We start from the raw sequence: 26,914 nt of genomic DNA, 5'->3' as shown, positions 1-26,914 counted from the left end.
GGTATCAAGGTCCATATATAGCAAGGGCCTCGGAACGGTTTTCAAAGTGGGGGGGGGGGGCTGACCATGCAAAAAATCACAATTGTATATGGTCATTTTTTTTGTTCATGGTTTTGGAAAAAAGTGGGCGGCGCTGAAGCCCCCCCCCCCCTCTTCCGCGCGGCCCCTGTATAGTACATTACAACAATTTACAAATCAGCATTTGATCAATACATATTCAAACAAGCCATTCGAGAGTATATTAAAAAAAACATGTACAAAGAACATTAAAGATATAAAAAAAATTGACTGGTATAAAAATTACCCAAATTAATCAGGATAGGCCTATAAAAGAAAGAAAATAAACAGACAAAAAAGAAGCTGAAAGGGAAATTTGGAAGGGGGAGAATGAAGGTGGTGATGGGGTGCAGAAGGAGGAGAGTAAGATGGAAAAGGAAGAAAGACAAATGTTATTTAATCATCACAAGAATGTATCGCTCTCTGCCCCCCCCCCCCCCCCCCCCCGATTAGGCACTGTATTAGTGTGCTGCGTGCAAGCTAGGCATGCAGACTAGACACATTCCAAACGCGGACACGTGTGTGCGAGTTTGTTGTGCAGACAGTAACCACCCATCTACATCTGCGGCGAAGGCGAAGCCTGGTTGAAGTTTAAATTAACTGAAAACAGGAAGGTAAGCCGAGGCGTTTCATTCTTTACTTTAGATTATCATGACTGAAATTGAAAAGTCTGTCAGAATATTTACACTTTGTTCTACCTATTGATTCAGGCGCTAAATGGCGCTTTCGCATCTCACTGCGAAATTATAATACAAGGGCAGTGTTCCGAAAGCTACGCACCGGCGCGGCCGGGGCCAGCTGCGTGGGACTGGCCGAGCCAAGCTGTTGCCTGCTCGTGGCGTTCTACAAGAGCGATGCGAAAGCGCAGTAGCGCCGACTTTCGTGCTGGCAGCCGTCTGTTTCGAGGAGTTTTTTTCATTTTTTAAAAAAATTTATCCTCGTACACAGAAGGCTCGCTATCGTGCAGCCACCATTAGGGGACTTGCAATGCAAAATCCCCCCGTCGGGGCTCTTCAATTTTTGTCTTTAATGAATAAAAATTTTGAAAATAAATGTGACCAAAAATGCAAATTAATATTCCCTCTTGGCATTAAGAGCCAAAAACGGAGAAAAATCAATTAAAAGGATTACCTCGGCTGTCGCGCAAATTCACTTCCCCGATATGGCCATTGAGTCCCCTGTACAGATCACGCTAGAACTTCGGTCTCTGTATTTGGTGAGTGAAGCCAACGGAGTTCAGCTGAACAACCAACATAACAGATACCGAAGCTTTTGGTCTAGCTTCAGACTAGCTAGCCTGGAGGCGTCTGGGGAGTAAAAGTCATCTACTCTACGTAGGCTTACTCCCCACTGACGCCTGGGATCCCAAGCTATATTCACCCACGTACGAGTACAAAACCTGAAACTTTGTCTTTCGCCCCCGAGATTTCTACTTTCCCTCTAAAAGATCTAGACTAGATCTAGCCCCTTAACATGTACATGGGCTTCAACTTCATTTCCAACATTTCTGCGATATTGATTTCATTTTTAAAGAAGAATTCATTAAAAAAACGAGAAAAATGTTATGAAAAGATGGGAAGAGCTTACGGCCGTGTTTAACTTTACGTTGCCATCTTGATTTCTTTGTCTTCCGCTTGGCGACAGCACGCAATGTTTTGAAATCGGCAGCGAATTATTAATACGTCATTACGTGAGGAACTCCATGTTGGCTTGAGGTAACCATATTATACCCATGGTGACCAGATTTCACAAAATGAAATTGACAAAAAAGATCAACAAAGAAGGCTACACATGCAGTGTTAGACTTGTGAAAAAAAATATAAAGAATCGGAAGGGAGGTTGAATGAAAGAATGAAGGAGAGAAAGAAAAGATGAAAGAAAAGAGATGAATTGAGAAGAAAGAAAGAAAAAAATTGACAGGGAAAATGAAGAAAAAAAATAAAGAAAGTTAGAATAAAAGAAGGATGAAAGATGGAATATAAGAGAGGAAAAGGTTTCTATCATTCTTTGAAATAAATATAGAAAGAAAGAAAAAGAAAGGAATGGAAGATGAATAAATAATGTGTGAAAGACAAAATAAAGGAGAGAAAGGAAAAAAGAAAGTAAGAAAAAAGGAGGAGGAAAGAAAGAATGAAGGAAAGAATAATATTCCCTTCATTCTTTGAAAGAAAGAAGAAAATCAGGAAGGGAGAAAGGAAGGAAGGAAGATAAAGAAATAATGAAGAAAGAGAATTAGAGGAACAAAATGAAATAAAGAATGAAAGAAAGGAGGAAAGAGAGGGAGGAAAGAATGAAGGGATGAGAGAATGAAAAAAGAGAGAAAATAATGAAAGGAGGGAAAGACCAAAAAGAAAAGGGAGAGGAAGGGAGAAGGAACCAAAGAATAGTTTAAAGGTCATGTCCACCTCAGAAAAATGTTGATTTGAATCAATAGAGAAAAATCAGACAGGCACAATGCTGAAAATTTCATCAAAATCGGATGTAAAATAAGAAAGTTATGACATTTCAAAGTTTCGCTTATTTTCAACAAAATAGTTATATGAACAAGCCAGTTACATCCAAGTGAGAGAGTTGATGACGTCACTCACTCACTATTTCTTTTGTTTTTTATTGTTTGAATTATACAATATTTCAATATTTACGAATTTGATGATTAGGACCTCCTTGCCTGACACACAACATGTTAAAATAATGGAATTCCATTTGTTCAGGGAGGAATGAAACTTCATTTCACATGACAATGACAAGAAAATCAAAATATTTCATATAACAAAATACAAAAGAAATAGCGAGTGAGTGATGTCATCAGTTCCCTCATTTGCATACCGTCCGAGATGTGCATATCACTGTTTTGTGAAATTAAGCGAAACTTTAAAATGTCATAACTTTCTTATTCTACATCCGATTTTGATGAAATTTTCAGTGTTATGGTTGTTGAATTTTTCTCTTTTTATTCAAATCAAGTTTTTGTTGGGGTGGACTTGTCCTTTAAGGAAAGAAAGAATGAAGGAAATAAAAATAAATTTAATAAAGAAGGAAAGTAAGAGAAAGGTTCAGCAAAAAGATAGGAAATAAAGATAGATGGAACACTAGCCATATATAGATCTAGATCTTGCAATCTAGTTACCTATTTACCGCTTGAAACCATAATTCCAACCGACTTCTCTTGATTGGTGTTGTTTTAGTCAGTTGCGTGGAGATCTTGTAACAGATGGATTAACAGAGTGCCGCTTACACCCAGTGAAAAATTTATCAGATTTTATTAATAATTTGACACCTTGATTACCATATTGTGTTGCATTGAATGATAATGCACTTTATCAATTATGAATATATAAATGTTGAAACAAATTCATTATTGGCTTTGGGATGAATTGCAACATGTATGCAATATTGCCTATTATGTGTGTTTAATATCACTTTGATGCATGCAAACACACTAGAAAATCTGTATTTTAATGTGATCATTAGCTGAACAGTAAGAAGTTCAGTGAATTCAATGCCAAGTAATGATGGGTGTGCAATCTGAGGTCTGAAGACATAGTACAGAATATCAAGAAGTAAAACTTATTGGAGAACACTTTGCAAATGGAGATAAAGATCTAGTAACTAGTGGTATGTTTTTAAGCACCTCGATGCAGGAAAAAAAGGTTTTTTTTTCTTTTATTATTATTATTTTTTGTTGGGCGGGGGCTACTTTTCAGTTCACAACTTACTGCCTGAATCTACATGTACATCATTTGGAAAGATTTAACATTGAGATGAATGGGGATTTTCAGGGCTCCTTTTTTTGTTTTCCAGGGCTCTTTCAGGTATTTTGGTAGCTAGATTGCCCCCAGCCCCCATGTGAATTTTTCCCTGCTTTTAATGTTTCATTTGATTTTCTACTTATCTTACTGCAGGATGGGTTCTAGGCTGAACTATGCCAACAAAGTGATCCTAGCTCCGATGGTGAGGATAGGCACTCTCCCTACAAGACTATTGGCATTGGAATATGGTGCCGACATTGTATATTGCGAGGTAGGTATCTGGCAATACACAGATTCTGGATGTAAAGATACATGTATTTGCCTTTCAGGGTAAAATAATAAACAATGCGAGAGGTACCTATCACATTTATATATCTGGCTAGTTACACATGTAATTGAGCCTAGTAATTATTTCAATTCATTGATGTGCAAACAGATGTGCTTCCCTTTAATACTTCTGCCACTACTTAGATGCCCCAAAAGCCGAGATATTCATATTTAGCTCTGTGTGAAATAAAAACTGCTATTTAAGGAAGATAAATAAAAAAGAGGGATGCATATATACAGTGATTACCAAAAAAAGTTTACACTTTGAAAAAACCCTGGGAATTTAAGAATAAACAACATGTGGGTATTTTTTTCACATATATTTTTGGGCTTGGGTCTCATCTGTCCAATGAAAGTAAAAATTATGACAGAATGTTACACTTGAGTGAGCACTGTCCATTTTTGTAAAGCTCGCAGAAATCTGTTTGCGCAGAAATGCTTGTTTTCACGCTATGTCAAGGGGAAAGGACGAAATCAAACTTACCCTGCGAAACATTTCTCATACATTTCCCTTGCACTTTTAGTCAATTGACATAAAACGAATACATTCAAGCATTTTGTAACAATTTTGCCACCCAAATTGAAATTTCAACACTTAGTAAGCACAAACTTTACCCTTTTTTGTGCCAGCTGGATCTGAGGACGTAACTGAATCTGAACAAAAGTTTATAGCGGATATATCCAGCATTTTTCACTAAGTTTTTATCATTTAAAGTGGGTTTACATTTCATTTGTAATGTAATACTTGTTTCTCCACACTTTTCCCAAACTTGACAATGATTAACAAAATAAAAATCAAGCCTAAGCCATTTCATGTAAATCACAGCTCAGTGTGAGGCAAATATCGTCACGATGGCCTTGGTGTGTGGGGGAGTGGATAGCGCGCAATGCTCTCTTCGAAGTGTTTTGGGCAAGGAAACAAGTTTAAAAAGGTAGAAGATATCTTCAAGTCAATTTTGCTAGCTAAAATCCACGTGTTCTTCGTTACCAGGGTCTGCTTTTATCCGCATAACTATTTCAAAGTTCTGCGCAAATGATTTTTCACAAACTTTTCAAAAGTAAGTGGTGCTCACTCAAGCGGAAATAATTTTCAACATTTATATCGTCATTTGCTTAAATGGACCTGTACCAATGTTAAAATGTGGAAAAATCCTCAGGATATTATGAATGTATAATTTTACAGGATATTTTCAAAGTGTAAACTTTTTTTTGATACGCACTGTACAGTGATTACAAGAAACGCAGGAATAAATGAAGCAAGGCTTAATAAAATACACAATTTAAGTAATGCTCTGATCACAAATACCTTTAACCCTTTGAACCCTGATGATCGTGCCCCTCACTGTGAATTATTTGCAGATATCAAGATTATTGGCAAAATGAAGGAATACATTATTATCTGAAATAAATGATCTCAAATTCTCAAAATCACTGCTTGGACGGAAGTAAATTCAATATAGTCCGTATACGACTCGCCGTACAAATTATTTTATACATGGCAATAAATGGTATTCAATTAATCAAACAATGCTCATATATAGGTAAATATGTGACTGTAGCATTAATGTATTTGTGCTGTAATGCTTTAAGGGTATTATTGCCCGGGGGGGGGGGTAGTAATACTACATTAGGCTGTAATAAGGAAGGAAGTAACTGGATCTATCAAATCATCTCTGTTTCAATTTCTCTTTCAGGAGTTGATTGATTTCAAAATGCTCACTTGCAGGAGAAAAGTGAATGGTAATGAATTTTTTTTTTTCAATTTGAATAATATTATGACCATGTCGTGTCAGACTAATGTCTTGTCACTCACAGTACTAATAAAATTACCCTTGACAAAGCCCTCTTATACTTCAACTAATTTAGCAAATGAAAAAGAGGTTTCATATGTTGGGGTGAACATGAAAATCCACGTCATGCAGTATGTAGTTCTATGCCTTTGGAGCTTGGATGATATATTTCGGACTAATGAGGGGGTAATCATAAAGTGTATGAACAAGTGAATACTCTCCTTTTGTAAGATATAGTACTTACGACACATGGTTATACTTGTAATATAATTCTTACACATGATTTGTACTATTATCAGTGGCAGATCCAGTCGGGAGTTTGAGGAATGCATGCCTCTCTATATTAGATTGTCCATTGAACATTAATATAGCTAAATCTAAGAAAATTATCGTCTGCGCCCCCTCTATTTCTAAATTTGTTAATGCGTCCCCTCCTGAATCTGCCATTGCATAAATTATCATTTGATGTTTGTGTTGACTTTCAATTTGATCATTAGAATTGTGAAAATCGATTTAAACTAAACATGGTCGCACTTGTCATTTTTATTGACCCTTTCCTTGACCTTTTCTTTGATAGATGTTCTTGGAACTGTTGATTACATATCGAAGGATGATGTGGTAGTCTTCCGTACCTGTTCAAAAGAAACAGATCGACTAGTGTTCCAGATGGGAACAGCGGATGCCCAGCGAGCACTGAAGGTTGCGAAGATGCTGTGAGTACAATAAAACACAAATGTTACCACTTACTACAAAATTAACAATAAGCCGCAATAGAACATTTCCTGGATTTGGCGAAAATAATTCTTTCAATAACATAAAATAACATTTTAAGTATCTGAAAGAATATTTCTTCCTCTACCTTCTCGCAAACATGTGGAGTCATAAAATTCAATGAAAGCCAAGATGGCAGCATTTTTAAGACCATATTTTCATCTGACTTCTGAGAGTTTCATTAGGTCTACCACAGTGAATGGATATCATGCTTGAACAACCATGAAACTCCAAACCTTAATTCTCCTTCAATATTCAGTGGTTATTTCCGTGCAGTTGTCTTTAATTTAATAAAAGTATTTATAATGGCTGTTCATAATCAACATCAGCAAATTGTGTATCGTAGTAATGTCAGTGGTCTCTAATTTATGATCCCTTTCTTTTTTTACTTAATTTATTTGACTCTTTACCTCTACTATAGTGAGAAAGACATATCGGGAATCGATATCAATATGGGCTGTCCTAAGGATTTCTCATTGCAAGGAGGTATGGGAGCAGCACTGCTCAAAACACCAGATCGTATCAAGGAGGTAAGATATTATTCTTAGTGTAATTGATTTCTAGTGCAGAATTCTTCATTTTAAAGAGTATAATTGTTAATATATACTAGTTAGTTTTCATTCTGAAAAGTGGCAGTGTAGATGATAGGGTAAAGTACACTTTATTGCGAGCATTTTGGTGAATGTTGAAAGGTGCTCTCTTTGTACACTTATAGCAAACAACAACATTGAATTTAAAGATCTACTTTATTCATCTTTTCATTATTAATACTACAGTACTTGGTACAATAACATTCACTGAGTAAAAAAGAAAAACATAACATCAACAGCAGCAATGTATACTAGGATGAGAGCAGAATCAAATTGCCATGACAAGAAAGCCATATTGCAGAAGAATAAAGAGAGAAGAAAATGGTTGCATGCTGCATACTAGCACTTCATGTCAAATCATTATAATATTACGACTTTATAGCCCATGATCCATTATGTCTACATCCATACCATGATTTGTGTATGATGAAAAAGGCTATGTTATATTATGTTGTTTCTCTTTTCAGATTCTGACAACATTGGTTCAGGGAGTGAAAATTCCTGTAACATGCAAGATTCGAATCCTCCCCAAGGTACGTGATTCCTGCTCCCTCTTTTCTATTCTTTAAGCCAGGCGCACATAATCTGACTACGACGTGAGTTTGGAACAAACCACAGTTTGTATTAGAATTTGAAAGTACAGAGAAGTAGAATAATTTTATTTAAGTCACACTTAACACTTTGTGAACCCCCCCCCCCCTTGATGCAAGAAAAAGGTCCCATCTTGGCTTTGTAACATTAAGGTCTGTGATGGATTGCATACTTCCATAATGATCATATTGGAGTATGAGATTAATTATTCAACCAATAATCATCAGTGTGCTATTCTGTCATTGCATGCATACTGAAATAATTAAATTGTCTTTTTCAGTTGGAGGACACCATAGCACTTGCCAAGATGATTGAGCAAACTGGTGTTGCTGCCCTTGCTGTCCATGGACGTCTTACTGAAGAGCGCCCTCGCCACCCTGTACACTGTGATGCAATCAAGGCAATTTCTGATTGTATTAGTATTCCACTGATTGCAAAGTAAGTTACATGTGGGCCTACAATTCTTTTTATCTCAGTTTTGGAGACTAAATGTGTACATAGTTGAATGTGCACTAAAATAATGTAGTTGTTGTTGCTTAATGCTGTATTCTGAAGTTTGTGATTTAATTTGTCATAGGAGGTATGTTTGAGGAAATCACACTTAAAAATAAAAAGCTTTATTTCCGTATTTTTAGGCCCCCTTTTTTTTTTGGGGGGGGGGGGGTGTTGTATAATTTTGATGGGTCTTCTTAGGTTTTCAAGATATGTTATGAGAGCACACCTTTCTCTGATAAATAGCCAATCACATTCACATACATGTTTATCCACATCTAGTTCTATTCACATACCACCCAATTTCTTCATTTTATCTTTCTCAGTGGAGGTTCACAAGACATCATCAAATCCTATGATGACATAGAGAAATTCCGAGAGATGACCGGAGCGTCATCGGTGATGATAGCCAGGGAGGCCCAGTGGAACCCGTCCATCTTCCGAAAGGAAGGCAAACTGCCAATACAGGATGTGATCAAGAGATACATCCAATATGTGAGTTATATACTCACCTTATCCCTAATTTTTAAAGGACAAGTCCACCCCAACAAAAACTTGATTTGAATAAAAAGAGAAAAATTTAACAAGCATAACACTGAAAATTTCATGAAAATCGGATGTAAAAAAGAAAGTTATGGCATTTTAAAGTTTCGCTTATAGTTATATGAACGAGCCAGTTACATCCAAATGTAAGAGTTGATGACATCACTCACTATTTCTTTTGTATTTTATTATATAAAATATGAAATATTTTTATTTTCTCGTCATTTTCATGTGAAATGAAGTTTCATTCTTCCCTGAACACGTGGAATTCCACTACTTCAACATTTTGTGCTTCGGGCAATGAGGTCCTAATCTCATCAAATTCATAAAATTTGAAATATTGTATAATTCAAACAATAAAGAACAAAAGAAATAGTGAGTGAGTGACGTCATCGACTCTCTCATTTGGATGTAACTGGCTCGTTCATATAACTATTTTGTTGAAAATAAGCGAAACTTCGAAATGTCATAACTTTCTTATTTTACATCCGATTTTTTACGAAATTTTCAGCATTGTGCTTGTCTGATTTTTCTCTATTGATTTAAATCAACATTTTTCTGAGGTGGACTTGACCTTTAATTGGATATTGGTATAGTTAGGATGCAATAGTGGTTTAAATGGCATTTAGCTCTTTGCAGAAGGATATGTTGGGTGGCAGCGGGACAATAGACGGATTACCGGGATGCATAGGTGACACTGTAACAATAGATCCTGTTCTGGGTGAGATCCTGGTGGATCTATCAACAACAGGATGTGACTATTGTGTCAAATCATAAACCACCACTCAAGCAAAACCCCCCAAATACTAATCTCATGGTGTAATATACCACTATTCTCCAACTCATACATTGCCATTCCTAAACGGTTGGCTGGATCAGAACACAAGCTTGTGTATTGACATCATACCACTCCTTTTTCCAAACTACACGTAAATCACACAAAGCCCACATATTTTTGTATACCAAATTAACAATTGTGTGCTTCAAGTATATGCAATCTGGCAGGTGTTTCATAAACCCTCTTGTAAGTTAAGAGCAGCTTTAAGAATGGCTGATGAGCCTTTCTAACCAGCTAAGTAATCAAAAAGAACATTTCATGGGAATATCATTTATCACAAGAAAGGGTCACTGGTCACTCTTGAAGACGCTCATAACTTATGAACAGCTTTATGCTTTATCTTACTCTCCCCTGCATTCTTCCTGTATGTGCGTAGTTCCAAGGTTTCTTTCTCAAGCTGGTAACACTTCAACTTTTTTTTTAATTCCAGGCTGTAGACTATGATAATGTTTACACCAACATGAAGTACTGCATCCAACAGATCCTAAGAGATGAGGTCCAATCTGAACGGGGTCAGGAATTACAGCGTTCAAAGAGTGTGAAGGAGATCTGGTAAGGTCTAGAATCAAATGCCTATCCAATTATTTATTTATTTAGTACGTACTATTTAAACAGGGTAACCCCATCAGTAGTCAAATACTGTTGTACTTGGGGGCCCTTTATAACATAAAACAAAATGAAATAAAAACATATATACAATACAAATGGAAAATACAAATCCTAAACATAAACAGATGGAAATTTCAGGTATAAATTTAATAACAGAAAATTGTGTATGAAATTGAGAATAATAATTTAACCCAGAGCTACAAGAAGAAAGCGATAGGGAAAGAAAGACAGAAGGTAAGGATGATATGGAGTAAAGAAGAAATAGCTAGAGCGGAAGAAGGCACATCACCGTACTTTTACACTGTAATGTAATATCCATCCATTCCAAACTGCACGGATCCAGGTTTAACACACCAGATCGACCGTGGTCAGGGCCCAACCAACTCTGGATCTACTTTCAAATCAAAACCAAAAAGGATTCAATTTGAAAAGAAAGAACAAAAAAATACAAACTCCTAATGAATCCCAAGATTGGCAGGTCCCTAACCACAGCCTTCCGGGAGATTGGATAGCCAGCTCAATCAGAATGCATTTACAAAGATAAGATTGGCTAACTTACACTGATCATGAGCTAAAGTGCCTTATCGTATCTACGCTGGTTATTTTGAGAGATGGGGGGGCTCACTGGCTCCTCTTTGAGATCTTTGCCGTCAACCGCGCGATCGCGCCGAACGAAAATTGGCAAGTTGTATGGTATATATATTCATATACAGTGCGTCCCAGAAAAAACGAAACCGAGATTTAGCGATCATTTATCATTACTTAATCATACATAAAAAAGAAAAATGACCTACCAATTTAAAGCTTAGAATCTCCTCTTTCATCTGATATTACTTAGATTATTTTTCATTGACGCATGAGTGAGCAAATACAATTTGAAGAAAGGATATCAAAAACTCATTTTTCGGGGGTTATCTGGGTTTCAAAAAGTAAACCACATTTTTGAAAAGTTCAATATCTCCTCTTTAATTTGATACCTAAATTACAGAAAATGGTCATGAAATAACAAAGTTCAGGTCATTTGAAATAAGGCTTGAATTTCAATAATTTCATAAAATGAAGAGGTTCTCCAGGCTGGCTTTCAAACTCACTCGACACTCTGTTTTGTTGACGATCAGCCATGCATTAAATCTTTTGTTCACCATGCGAAAGCTTCTGTGGGAAACCGGTGAAAACATGTTTATCTTATGAAATTATGGAAATACAAGCCTTATTTCAAATGACCAGTGCTTTTTTATTTCTTGACCATTTTCTGTAATTTAGGTACCAAATTAAAGAGCGGATATTGAACTTTTCAGAAATGTGATTTTCTTTTTGAAACCCAGATACCCCCGCCAAATGAGTTTTTGGTATCCTTTCTTCAAATTGTTTTTGCTCACTCATGCGTGAATAAGAAATAATCTAAGTAATATCAGATGAAAGAGGAGATTCTGAGCTTTAAATTGGTAGGTCATTTGTCTATTTTATGTATGATTAAGTTATGATAAATGATCGCTAAATCTCGGTTTCGTTTATTCTGGGACGCACTGTATAATAAAAATTGCTTTTAATTGACTATACCAATTTATGCATAATAAGTATGCAAAATCATACGTTTTCCTCAAACTCCCTGAAAAAAGCTCCAAATGTTCTCCTTGTTGCAGAAGCGTTTTGTGATGTTCTTTGCAAATGTGAGAAAAATTGTGATATAAGATCAAATTCTTATGTATTGTTTTATGCAGTTTCTCATGTATTTTTTTTTTGTTTTTTGACCTTTTGTTTTTTCATTGATTAATCAATTAACATTTGGGGGACAATTTTGAGATCATAAACAGCATGAAACAAATCCATTTAGACCAGCAAAACTAGAAATAATTGATATTGTACACAAAATCATGTTTTTGCACAATTTTTGGTTTAACATGCACTTACAAAATGTTGAGAATTTTCGGAACCGTGCACCCAGAAGTTGCATGGTCTCAAAAGATTTAAGATGCGCAAGATTGGAAAGTAAAAAGTCAGTGAGGGGCTTGTTACAAGAAAATCGTGTGGCGGATATTGTGCAAAATGTTGAGGGGTGCCCTCGAGATGCTTCTGAAATAGTAAATCAGTTGTATGACATTGTCTTGTCTTTGATTTAATGACAGTTCAGCATTTGACATGAATGATTACCATGACAAGGTCTTGGCAGCAAGGTCAGAAACCATAGAAGAGCTAGATTGCACAGAGATGGCCCCTAAGAAACGGAAGCTGAATGATGGGACCTTCGTCATAGAAGCACCATGTAAAATAAACAGGTAGGTGTTCCTTTAATAATAACAACTATTCAGTATACCTACATGGTTACCGACCAGGCCAAACCTGTTGTGAAGAAACTTGGGGAGCGTTTCATCAATATTTTCATCCGACAAGTATGATTATGATTGGCTGAGACGCACTGTTCCTATGGTAACTGTCGGATAAAATAGGACTTGTCAGTAAAACGTCCAACAAGTCCTTTCATGAAATGCCTCCCTGATATTGCGTTTTCGGGTTTTAATAGATTTACAACTTCTTATAACTTTTTGATTGAAATCAAAGTCTGAATATCCGTAAATGTAGTTAGCAAGATGATATCTTTTTAAAATATTACTCAACATTTATAATCAATGTTTTTTCAAGTCACACATCTTCAGGCTGGTATTACGTCCATTCTGGCATTTGCAAGCTCACAGCGTAGCCGGTTTTCCGGCATTTCAGGCTCAAATGGTTGATAGGAAATGGTGTAGGTTGTAGAAAATTTTCCTTTATAATATCATTGATGTTTGCAGGAAACAGTTGAGGCTATTCAAGACAAGTTACAAGAGTTTGCTGGTACAGTACTGCCATGCCCAGAGACTACAACTGCCTCGATACACCACAGTAAGTCTTTCAACTCTCCAATGGAAATCACTGTTAGTTGGTAGTACTCTCTGTATTATACTTGTTGTAATGTTCTTAATTATCCAATTTGTTAGCTTGTAATATATTACATGAAATAAATTAAAAATGTACTTTGCATAGAGAAGTGGAGGGAGGTTCTAAGTGTGATTTCTGTGAGATTGAGGTGAATCCGACCACAGGAATGCAGTTGTTAGATTCAGGCATGAAACAAGCGTAATCTATTGTCTTCCATCAATGTGCATTTGCTTTTACCATAAAATACCAAAGTTGAATTTGACTGTAAAGCACTGGTATTACATTTTTGCCCTTCTGTACATGCTGAAGGTTGTGATTTGATGAGCCTGGTTAGATCATGGAGTATTCTGGTCAGATCAGGGAATTCCCTGGTCAGATTTAATTATTGATGATCTATGGGGGGTTGATATATATGCTAGATAGTGCAGAACATACAGCAGTGCTGCATGCGAAGTTGGAATGGGTTGAAAAGTGCCACTGTTAATAACGAATTCTGTGTTCAAAACCGCTGAAGCAAGACAAATGAAATATTTATAGAAGTGAAATGAGCTTCCTGTTTCTGCACCTTTACTACAGAATTATACTTTACTTTCACTGGGGACGAGTTGTAGAGTTGTGTTTACAAGAGACAATTGTTGACGTTTCCAAGAGCCTAAAAATTCTGTATGACCAGAGTGCTGATAATGAAAAACAGCATTTTGAAAAAAAAGGTTTTAGCCTTTGATTTTTGTATTGAATTTAAGAATGAGAATACATTTACATGTTTTGAATTTCATTTTTTACAGGAGGAGGATAAAAAGAATAATGTTTTCAGGTCTTCTATTAGATTGAACAATCAGGAATATGCCACAACACTATGGTGAGTTAACTGACTGAATTACAATTTTAAAAATATGATTGGAATAGTATTCTGTTTTATGAAAAATTACTCATTAAAAACTTTGAACAACTTTAAAACATAGCAACTTTAAATGTCACAACTTTTAGCATGATTGAGCAATAGGGTTACCTAACAGGCTACCATTTTGCTAGTTTTTGTGATGTTTGTGTGATTAGCATTTGCAATCTTTTAGAAAAGCCAAAAATAAGCCCCAAAATGGTAGGGTTAGAATGCTCACAAATGAGTATTGTGAGAATTGATTGAAGGTGTTATCAGTCTGCACAAAAATGTGAAATAGATATGTCAATTTTTCAAATGCATGCTTAAAGTGATTGGTTAACTTTGGTTTGACTTTTAAAAAATCTGAGCTAGAAGGTCACACTTGTCACCTGTGTCTGTGATATGTTACAAAAATGAAGCCCAGAAAAAGTTGCGTTCAAAAATAATTATTTAGTGCTTCAAAAATTGAAATATAAAGTGACCGGGAACACCATCTTCATTTCATCCCATACACTTATGTGTACTATTTAGGCGTCTATAAGACGCCTATTTACAAAATCGGGGGTTTGCCTTGTAGTTTTAGCTTTTCATTCTCAATAATGGTTGTTTTCAGGGTTTATTAGTTCTAATACATGCACTTGTACACATGTTTCATCTTGGTTTTAGAATTTTTTAATTCGGCTGCTCACAAAGTTAAACAATACCTTTACACTTTTTTTTTACAGAAATATATTTTTTGGGGGTTAGACCATATCTGCAGTTTAACAGACATTGAGCACTTGTGGATGTTAACTATTAAAACTTATGAAAATGTTCCAAAATTATTTCAATATCAAGTTAAAAACAAAATCAGTTTGTATAGAAAACACCTATTGTATTTTAAATATTTTTTTTGTATTTCAGTGTTGTGTTAAATAATTGTGGAGGGATAAATGAATTTGGATGGCAATTTTTTTATTGTTTCCTAGGTGTACAAGTAAGAAGTTTTCTGAGCAAGCTGCAGCAGCAGTTTGCTGCCAACAGCTCGGCTTGTCTCTCCAAAAGAGGGACCCTTCCTCGGGCACTCCTTCAAAGAAGAGCTGTACCAAATCAGGAGATCAGAAGGTCAAAAAGCAAGGTCAGGAGGTAAAATCAAAAGGTCAGGCTACAGACCAATCCGAGCAGCAGGACATCGTGAATAGCCAGCCTGTCGAAGGGCAGGAAGAGGTTTGTAATGGGACGGGGGCAGAATCATCCAGTTCACAGAAAGCAGGGGATGCTTCCCCCTCAACCGTGCCTGCACCAAGCAAGGATTGCTCTACACATCATCAGGATGAAAGATATGGTGATATTGCTGAGCAGAGATGACATAAGTCTATGCCCTAAATGATATCCGTCAGTAACATAAGTACTATGCAATATACTAATATTTTAACCACTTTTAACCATAATGGAAAATGAATGCTTGAATCCTTGTGTAATTAGCAATATTTTCCTTTTTAAGTCTATATATTAGAAATAACAGATTGATTTAATTTCTTTTTAAATTTGTTATTTGCCTATTTTGCATGACTAAGGATGAGATTACATTTTCATCGCATTGCCAATTTCAATATTGCCAAGATTGATTTTCTTAACACATTTATCATTATTGAACCAAAGATGTGAATGCAGAAAATTGGCACAGTATATTCAGATTTGTTTTATTTATTTGACTAATTGGGTTCTGCATTAGCAGCTTCACAATGTGGTCACTCTATCCTCATACCTGTTACATAAAGCTTAGTAATTAATTGTTAAGCTTCTTTTTATGATGAATCATACATGATAATTAATGCAATCAGTTGTAGAAATCAACCCTGTGATCAATAACTAAGCTTCATGATACAGGCCCCTGAATAATGAATTAGAAAACTTCTTGGAGTTTTGCATAGAATTCTTTTTTTTTTAACCTTTTACTCTTGGTAGTAATATTATCCTTCAGTATTTTTATGCTTCATACCATTAATATCTGATTGCATTGCAAAGGTTTAAAAGAATTTTGCTTATCATACTTGAAAAGTTCATTTAACCAATTAAATTAAAACTGCGATCCTGCTTGAACATCGCCATCTCAAGACCTAAACTACATCATATGCACGCTGAATCCTTATCTAGCATGTGACATTCTGATATGAAATCTTAGAGTATTTACTCACCTCAGTGATGAGTAACTTCCTTTTAATCTTCTGTCAGCTGTATAATAGCTCGCTTCTCGTCCTGTAAGACACAAACGCGACAATAATTGGTGCCAGAGCAGGTTCTGTCACAGATTTATTCCCTAGGAGATACTGTAGAATATCCTGCCTGTTGCTTGAACACTTTCGAGTCGATGACCTCTTTTGATGTACTCATCTGCATGATATATCTTAAGCTTAAGAAAATGCCCTTCCTGATATGACTATGTCACAATTAATCATTAAATAAAACATGGAAAGAGAGACAATAAATTATGAGATTACCTTGGATCTCCTTTTATTACACAAACGCCCCCTTGTACTAACAAAAGTCGCACATGTACATGACAGCAGGAAGTGGAGGTTTCAAGCAGACTTGTGTCTGTACGGAACCACATTGAAAGGGTCACCTGACTTATAAAAAACGCTACAAAATTTTGGAAGGCCCATTTACCAATTAACTTTGTTAAATCAATCAAAGATGAATCCATTGATCTACAACTCGCTCATATTCACAAGATATCACAGTGTTTGCTTTCTTGGTGAATCAGGGAGAAAGTGTCATGATCAAATGTGCTGACAACTACCAGTAAAAGTAGACTTATGCAAAGATTATTTAACAAGACTTTATTTCAAATAAATTTACTACCGGTATACATTTTCATGCAGAAGTCGATTATTTCATGGTTCTTGTAAATATCAGACTTTTGAGATATTAAATTTACTATTATAACTATTTTTTGGTTGTCATACCTTCTCTGCTAGGGTTCTGTTCGGCGAAACTACAGAGTCGGCTTTCTCCTCATGGCTGCAGTAATCTGGGTGTGCAGGTCCAGCTTAACATACCTCTGCATGTCGCCCAAACCTATATGTCCACATGATATTGTCCTATCGCTTATTGTGCATCGTAATGAATGAACGTTGTCTCCTTTTACAATAATAGATCCAACTGTCTTTGTCCACTCAGAAGAAAACTTGCACTTATACGTTGCAGCACCCTTAAGTTTCCTTTTCTTTTTTTTGCGCGGCTGAAGAACTATATCGCCGTCAGCGTCTGACAAATCCGGTTCTGACTCTGTTTCATGCCGATGCATAGCCATCTTGTCGACTGTCTACTCAAGATATGAAGCGAAACCCTTTTCATCATGATATCCATGGCGTTGCATGTGATGTGCTAGCATGACTGTAAGTAATATATTCATGTCTGCTGCACAAGTCACTACTAGTGATTAGCTGTGTGCTGATTGTACTGAACTCTCAATTCGTCTTGATCGATTACGAACCAGGGTAGACGAAGGCGGTCGGACAATGCACATAATCTAGCAAATAATGCTTTTATTTCGATGCGTGAGAGAAAAGGGTGCCGTGCGAGATCGTGAGACGGACCTTGAATGCATGGTAGCTCTGCACATTCAAGTTGATGTGTACATGCAGATTTGACCAGAATTTTGAGCAAAATATAGGTATAGGCAATTTACGTGTTTTGGAATTAAGACCCTTCGGAATTACGAAGTGTAACCGAAAAATGAATGAATTTGAGGATACCTATTAGTGCTGTTATTGGGAACAAAAATCCATGTACATGTACAAAGAAAATAGTCAAGTTCTTAGAATTTACAAGGAAATACATGTTACCATCATAATCTATATAATACCTCACTTCTCGTCCTGTAAGACACAAATGCGACAATACCGGTAATTGGTTCAGGTTCTGTCACAGGTTCTGTCTCAGAGAAGATACTGAAGAATATCCTGCCTGTTGCTTGAACACTTTGAGTCGATGACTTCTTTTGATGTCACTCAACTGTGTGATATGTCTTAAGCTTTAGAAACTGCCCTTCCCGGTATGACTATATCACGATTATTCCATCAAAAACATAAAAGAAAACACAGAAAGAGAGACAAAAATATAAGATTACCTTTTATTACTTTTCTCCTTTCTTTTATCTCCTTTTATTACACAAACACCCCCTTGTACTAACAAAAGTCGCACATGTACATGACAGCAGGAAGTGGAGGTTTCAAGCAGACTTGTGTCTGTACAAAACTGCATTGAAATGGTCACTGGACATTTGAAAAACTGCTACAAAATTTTGGAATGACCATTACCAATGAACTTCAAAAATCAACCAAAGATGAATCCATTGATCTACAACTCGCTTATATTGACAAGATATCACAGTGTGTGCTTCCTTGGTGAATCAGGGAGAAAGTGTCATGATCAAATGTGCTGACAACTATCGGTAAAAGTAGACTTATGCAAAGATTATTTAACAAGACTTTATTTCAAATAAATTTACAACACATTATGATCCAAAATTCAATTGAATTTCAATGAAGTTAAGAAATGTGCAAGAAATATGTGAAACTAAAAGTGAAGAGTCCAGGAATGAAATTTACTTGTGTCCTTGTTTCTTTATGCCTCAATATTATTTTAATCAGCACCAGTACAAACTATTGCCCTGAGAGCATCTTGAGACTATAGGCCTACTATTTGCCTGAGACCGAAGTCTTTTTTTTTTTTACATAATTATACCAAGACCAGGGGTGGATCCAGGATTTTCAAAGGGGGGGGCACCAAAAAAAATTCTCACAACCTACCAAAAAAATCTTTCTCACGGCCTACATAACGAGCGCGAAGTCCCTTGCGGGCGGGGCCCAAGCTCTGGAAGCTCTATGACTTCAGACTCTGTTCTGTCATGAATATTTGATGCCATTTAGCGCAAAATTCACAATGGTTTTTTGTTTTTAGTCACATTACTTTTTTTCTTTTTAAACAGAACATACAATCACTCATATTTGTGGCAAAATGAGCGCCGATTAGAGGGTGCTAATGATGGTCCCGAGACGAAAAATGTAATTGTACTATTCTGCGAGCAAGCGCAGCGAGCAAGAGAAGAAAAATCACTATTTTACAACCAAACATACAATTCTACCTAGAAATCTACATGTACCTATCCGTTAAGTGCATCTTTTTGCATGTGCTACAACGTGCAGCTGTGACAGCCCCCGTAAGTGAATGATCACAAACATGAAGAAAATACGAATTATTCAAAACTACGACATGTACAGTCTGTGTTCAAACTTGGGTTGCAAATTTACTAGTTTTCTCTCAAGCTTTCTGTCTTTTTTTGCTAATCCTCGTGTACATGTATGTAACTGATTATCTATTTCAAATCAGAATTATTTTGTGCCAGTTTCATTGGGAATGGCAATTGGTGTGGGAGTTATGAAAGAAAAATTGTGAAAATGACATTGTTTTCTAAACATTATGTTAAAAAAAGTATTATGTAAAAATCTATCACAATTTTTATTTTATTAAAAGAGTCAAAATTTTGCTCGCTTGCAGCTTTAACCCTATCTAGGCCGGGGGGGGGGGCCTCGGAGGCCCCCCCCTCAACGAATCGCGCGATATTTCTGCCGTGCGAAATTTTTTGACCGCGCTGCTCGGTGACTTTTTACTTTCAAGTCTTGCACAACCTTTGAGACCAATTTTGAGTCACCTGGGTATGTGGTTCCAAAATTATGCAACATTATGTAAGTGCATGTCAGACCGAAAATTGCTCAAAAACGTGATTTCGTGTGCAAAGTCAATGCAAACTGTGTTTTCAACCAAAATTCATAAATGTATGATTATTTTTAGTTTTGCTATTCTAAATGAATTCATTTTATGCTTTTTACGATCTCAGAAGAGTTTCCAACAAATTTCATTGGAAAAACAATGAAAAACAAAAGGTAAAAAAAAACAAAGAAATACATAAGAAATTGCAAAAAACAATAGAATACATAAGAAAATGATCGGATTTCACAATTTTTTTCATGTACACTTGCTAAGGACACCACAAAGAGTTTCTATACCAAAAATTAGTTCATTTGGAGCTTTTTTTAGGGAGTTAGAGGAAAAAGTATGATTTCGCATACTAATTACGCATAAATTAGCATAAATACTTAATAGCGATTCGCATGAAATAAATTACTATACAATCTTGTAGATTATGTCCCAGGTAACCTGCGTGCCAATTTTCGGCAAGATCGCGTGTTCGACGGCCGAGATCTTAGGGGGGGGCCTGGGAGGCCCCCCCCCCCGGCCATAGGAACTCCCAAAATACTCCGGCCTAGATAGGGTTAAAGAAATTTGCACCATATATGCCCCCTTAATTTTGGAGGGTCATTACCCAATTCGAGACCACTAGCGTATAGATGGGGGGAGCTTGGGGGGCATGCCCTCCCCCCAAAAAAAACGTTTCATGACCAAGAAAAAAAAAGAGAAAAATAAAGAAAAGGAAAGGGTGAAATAGAGTTCTAGAAAATCTATAGTATATTCTAAATGTTATGTCAAAATCTTTCCCAAATTTAATCTCTGTATTAAAAAGTAAAAGGTAAAAAAAAAATTGCTCGCTTGCATAGTTTTAGAAATTTTGTTCCATCCGCTTTTCGGCCCCCTCAAAATTTTTGGCTCATTTACGCCATATTTTTTTGCTTAACACAGAAAAAAAAATACAGTCTAACATTACAACAATGAGTAAAACTAACTTAGACAAACTCAAAATAGATCTAGATCGAGACTTAAAGAAATGTGCAGCCACCCCCCCAAAAAAAATCAAACACAAACCAATAAATCAAAACTTACAAAATTATTTCATGGCTCTTGCAAATATCAGACTTTTGAGATATTAAATTTACTATTATAACTATTTATCGGTTGTCATACCTTCTCTGCCAGGGGTCTGTTCAGCGAAACTACAGAGTCGGCTTTCTCCTCATGGCTGCAGTATTCTGGGTGTGCAGGTCCAGCTTAACATGCCTTTGCACGACGGCCAAACTCATATGTCCACATGATATCATCCTATTGCATATCGTGCAATGTAATGAATGAATGTTGTCTCCTTTTACAATTAAAGATCCAACTGTCTTCGTCCACTCAGAAGAAAACTTGCACTTGTACGTGGCAGCACCCTTAAGTATCCTTTTCTGTTTTTTGCACGGCTGAAGAACTATATCGCCGCCAGCGTCTGACAATTCCGGGTCTGACTCTGTTTCATGCTGATGTGTAGCCATCTTGTCGACTGTCTACTCAACCAAGCTGCTGACCAGAGACTTCCTCCTGAACCTGATCAAAGAAGGCAATGAAGTCATCCTTCCTTTGCCTTACCGATGACTCCCATTCATTCAAGAGCATTGTCTTGATACTCTCATTATCCAGTGAATCAATTAAAGCAAGAACAAGAGATGCTATAACTTCCTTCTTTTGGTTTCTAATGTCACTGTGCCATGCACGTTCTGCCTCCGTAACAAACACAGGATCCACCTCTCTTGTAACTTCTCCGGAGTTGATATCAAACATGCGACTTTGCAAAATGCTGCCTACTCTTGGTTGCCTGTTCCGTCAAGTTGACAAGTTGAGCATGAAGCTTCTCCAAAAAAGTGACTTTTTCACAGTTTCAGTAACAGCATGCATGTAAATAAATCCATGGAAAGGACCGACGCAATCCAAGGCGCTGGGTCAGTGAATGCTGACCAAATGTGCGAATAAGTGTTTTTATTCGCGGCTTGCAACGTGAAGGAAGATACGTGCCGCCTCTCCCCCTTAGCAAGGGGAAATACACTGACTGCAGCGCCGGTATCAACCAAAAATCTAGTGCCTTTAACTTGGTCAGCAAAATAAAATGGACTACCTACACTAGCTTGGGTCTGACCAACGAGCCCGGCTGTGGAAACTCCTGATGAAACGCTGGCAATTTGCTCGAACGAGCACGGTGGCTTGCATTTGTGAGCTTTCTGGCCATATTGTAAATGGTACCAGAACCAGCTCTTCCCCTTCGGCGGGGGCACTGCCGTCGCCCGTCGTCGTCGTCGGACTATGCTCACGAATCTGCCCCTGCATAGAACGGACCTGTTGGGCAAGGCGAGCAATCTCTGCCTTCAAATCGGAAATGGCGGTTTCAAAAAAGGGAGCATGGGGAGGATGGGTCCAATGAAGCTGGGACAGGAGCTTGGTCTTTATCAACGAAATATACGCGGACATGTGGGACAGAGGGAAAAGATGAAGGGTAATAACTAAAATCATATTTTAACTTTCGATCCATTCATAATAAATCAACTCTAAACTGAAGGTAGAGTAAAATGAATATGCGCTAAACATAGACATCTAAGAAAAGATCTTAAACCTACAAAGCAAATTATATATTTATAATTATATATTATAAATAATGAAGGGCGATTGCCTAAAAAGGAGTAGAAAATAAATACATATATATTATGTATAGATACTGTGAATCAACTCCAGTCCACTTGCCCTGTATATTGCAAAGATTAATCGGCCAGTATAATCAAGAAGACTTTGAGGTTGCCTCTATAACAGGAATTAAAGTTCAGTCTGGCAGATAGCAGTAACAACAGGAAAGTAAAGCCAAAATGTGAAGAATAAAGGAGGTATAAACTTATCGCTCCGGAACTGCAGCAAACCGACGATGAAGAATTCAATTGGATTGGTAGGCTCCGATGAAATGACGAGGACGATGGTGATGACGACGATGATGGCAATGACGACAGCGATGACAGAAATGTTGACGACGGCGATGATAATGAGGAAAACAACGCTGATGAAAACGATGACGATGATGGAGACTCAACAGATATTGTAAGGGCATTCATTCCAGCACTCAGATGAGAAGAATTAAGGAATATTGTGGTATAGATCGAGGAGATGGTACACCTTTCTAAGACGTGTCTCCAAGAAGTCTCACACAAATGAAAGAATATTTATAGACTAATTGTTGGTAAAGGTAATGGTAAAAACAGCAAAGCGTTCAAATCAATAAAAAAACAGCAGGAATAATACAACTCCAATCACGAAGCAACACAGTTACTGTAGAACCACAGCAAGACAGAAATAGAATGAAGCAACGCTCCAAGTATAAGTTCAATTCAAGAAGGGGTACCGGTACCGGTAAACAGTTGCAGATAAAAATATTGTCCGAAGCGGTAGTAGTTGACTTCCAGTTGAACCGCTGCCACCAAGCTCCAAAAGAAGAAATAAACAAGTTTTGGCACTTCCAGTTATATACAATGTGTGAATTTGATCAGGAAAGCATCCAAACTAGTAGAATAATATGAGCAATCAAAATGCGAAGAAAATATAAAATACAGATGAAAATAGTTCATGTGAACTCCTGTTCACATATAAACGATGATCAGTTCCAAAGTATGTAAATACCAAATGGCATTTCTCCAAATGAAGTACATTCAGCTAAACAATAAACAAATAAACTCAGCAAAGCGTCCAAGTTAGATGAGCATATCGAAATCATCGATATGAGGTTGTATGTTATTAATTCACGCAGAAACGGTTTGAAGACAAAAATCCGAGGGTAAGGTGCAAACCGTTTACCACTGCCACCAAATGTAACACTGTATATTTTAGTATTGACTGAAAATATATATTTTGTAATGGTAGTGTTCGATGGCGTATCGAGCCCAGTGTTACAACCGAATAAAGAAAGGAGGCGATTTGACCATTCAGTTCCGATACAATATATTTATTCACCTTTCTTAATGGTCGACAGGATGAAGTAATGCAATACAAAAGGATATCGATGAGTAGGATATAAATGACGAAAAATGGATAACAATGATATGAAAGCTAGAGTACTCCTTTAGTTATGGCCATGTGATGGCCAGGAGAGGGTTGTAGCGATGGCTCAAAAGCCCCCAGTCAGACCGCAGGTCCCTATGCTAATGAGCAAAAAGGCCAGATTCATCCAAATCATCTCGTGGCTGAATCCTCTTCCTTGCAAAATCTCGTGATTCGTGAGATTTTCTTTCTCTAAGAATTTACCTGTTTTAACCTCAAGTTAAATGAAATATTATTGCACCATCAGATAGAGTAAAAGTTACTCTTTCATATTGGTCAATTATTTTGTATACAATATTTTGTTAAATAAGTAAATTTCTGGCCTGAAAGTGTGCCTCAAAACTGAATTTTCTTCCTCTGTTTTCTTTTGCAAATTGTGCAAAACTTTTTATTTTGAGCCTCAATGATATCTATATCACCATAAAGCTGAACTTCTGTACTTTCTCACAATGCCACTCTTGATATGCGGCACCTTTTAATCGGGTCAAGATCACACTTTTCCCACCAAGGTACAAGACGAGATTTCTGAAATTTTGTACTTGCATGAAATCCAGAGTCCTGATTGGCTGGATAAGGTTCACAGAACAACAGGCGCGGGGTATTTGAGGAGATTACCACATGGGAAGTGTGACCTTCCCACGACCACAGGCACTGGAACCGTTGGAATTTGCCACTGGGTGGTCTCTTTGACCAATCAGAGTGCAGTATTCTTGTTTTCAAACTGCTTTATGTACTTGGCAAATGAAAAGTGTGATCTTGACCCGATTAAACTAATTCTTATTTTGAAACCTATATCATTTCAAAGCATACATATTCAGCTTTATCATGATATAAAAATCATTTGGGCTCAAACATAAATAAAGCGTGAAAATAGCAGCTTTAGTCAGGTGAAAATATTTATTTTGTAGCATATTTTAGATCAAAATTTTAACCTATATTACAAAATCTTTGAATAAGTCCAAACACATGACCTAAAAGAATGATTCTTCTTCTTTACAATGGTACCAAATTCATGAAATTCGATGCACAATTAGAGCAGCAATGACCGAATGAAAAGAGGTGTTTTGGTCCGCATCAAGCTCATTAAATATGCAAAACAACTCAAGTCATGAATATCACTTGGATGAAAGAAGCCACTTTCTTGGGACCTGCAGTCTGACTGCCCCCCCAAAATGCACCCCAGATGTATTTTGCACTCTGTATTTATACTCTCGGCTAGACATCCATCACAAAGTTTTATTATTCTTCGACCAGTAGACTCATACCATTTCTTGATAGAAAGACCACAGTGAGTGAGAGAGAGAGACTGGGAGAGAGAAAGAGAGAACCAAGTATGAAGAAGAAACCTTGAGTCCTAATGGAAGAAACCTTGTGAGAGTCACATCGTAAACAGGTGGACATAAATAAAGCAGTGTTGGACATAAACAAAACAGTACTGGGTAGTGAACCCTTTTGATTACAGTTGAATTAATAGTTCTTTATTTTAAATCATATATTGATCATTTTCTACTCTTACATTAGCATTTCCTATTCTTTTCAATGTCTCAGATAGCAATGGAAAGGCGTGATTAATACGTCTAATACGAGAATTCAGATACCTAAAATCTGTCACTACTCCTCTGTTGTATCCTTCTTGGATATGAGAAGAACTGGGGAAGTATAAGCCTGGTGTCCTACTTCAAGTATTCGTAGTTTCACTACATGTAGTTTATTGAGTTCAAGCTCAATTCTTTTCTTGTCTTGTTTAGTGGCAAAGTAAGGGCGAATGAAAAATGGATCGTCATTAGCAAGATCAATGTCTACTTCTAAATTTGGGCAACTGGAAAGCTCACCGTACAAAGAAAATGCTTCCCTATTTTCTTTAAGTAATTCGGACATCCTATCTTGTTCATCATGAGAAAGTACACTATCTTTCAAATTGATCTGTTGCCTAATTATTTCTTCTTCTGTCATCTTACTTATTGGGTCATCGGGATTCAGGTGGGGATACTTATCTAGATTCTGGGATTGAACATCATTTGATGTCCGTCAATGCCACAAACATGTCGTCTACTGGAAGGGGTTGAGTTGTGTCAATTAGGTTCCCTAAATCTAATGAGGCAACTGGTCTGCCTTTAGTTAGATGAATCTGCCTATCAGTGCTGTTTTAGTCACTAGGATCTGAGTCCTACCTTTCTGAAGTGTTACAATCATTGTATTAGGACAATGTTTGCCAAGAAAATTATTAGCATTGATGGTAACTTCAGAATTTCTGACATAAGCAGGCGTCTTGCCTTGCAATGTGACATGTTTTGTCTCTCCTGGTTTTATGGTTACTTTGCTCACTGGAGCCAATGCTACCTTCTTAGGTTTGATCTTAAACCTATTGTCTCGAAAAGTCAATGTACCATCTAGATCAGAAAGTGTGTTCTGCCCTAAAATCAAATCAACACCTACTAGGTTATCTACAATCAGTGCTGAAATCTCAAATTTATGTCATTGTACAGTTACTTGAAACTCAACTACAGATCTAGCAAGCAATAATTGTCCACTTCCAATCCTGAATCTAACAGGTTTAACTTTGGATGTTGGAAGAGTGGAAAGATATTTGCAAGATTTAACATAGTTACCAGAAATGATAGTCTTGGAAGCACCACTATCAACAAGTATAAATATATTCTTTCCACTGGGCAAATGTCCTTTAACAAAGTTACGTCCATTAAGTTTCAAGTCTACTTCGTCTGTACTCGACTGCGAATGCCGCTTTGCCATGTGCGGTCTTGGCTTCGAGGTCGGCTTCGTCTGTTGTCTTTGTCGCATTGGATTTTTAGGGAGTGAATTTCATCCCGTAGTTGTGACAATTCGTCCTGTGTCGAAAAGCTCACTTCAGTCCGAGTAGCGTTGCAGTCATGATTGAGGTAGAGAAAACATTGCGCTTTCGCTGCAATTTCACC

General features: G+C 36.9%; 1 protein-coding gene across 1 annotated transcript; it reads left to right on the top strand.

Moving 5' to 3' along the window:
- The first annotated feature begins 568 nt into the window (after positions 1-568).
- On the top strand, positions 569-16,236 carry LOC121407374 (tRNA-dihydrouridine(20) synthase [NAD(P)+]-like). Its single transcript, XM_041598424.1, has 13 exons — positions 569-671; positions 3,960-4,077; positions 5,828-5,873; positions 6,501-6,636; positions 7,116-7,224; positions 7,752-7,817; positions 8,156-8,313; positions 8,694-8,862; positions 10,179-10,300; positions 12,484-12,633; positions 13,147-13,237; positions 14,059-14,132; positions 15,122-16,236. Exons 2-13 carry the CDS (start codon positions 3,961-3,963, stop codon positions 15,498-15,500), a joined length of 1,617 nt encoding a protein of 538 aa, XP_041454358.1. The 5' UTR covers positions 569-671; position 3,960; the 3' UTR covers positions 15,501-16,236.
- The last annotated feature ends 10,678 nt before the right edge of the window (positions 16,237-26,914 follow it).

Source organism: Lytechinus variegatus, chromosome 2 (genome assembly GCF_018143015.1).
Source record: "Lytechinus variegatus isolate NC3 chromosome 2, Lvar_3.0, whole genome shotgun sequence".
Taxonomy (NCBI): domain Eukaryota; kingdom Metazoa; phylum Echinodermata; class Echinoidea; order Temnopleuroida; family Toxopneustidae; genus Lytechinus; species Lytechinus variegatus.
Note: the sequence above shows the minus strand (reverse complement) of the source record. Positions and strands in the feature narration are given on the sequence as shown.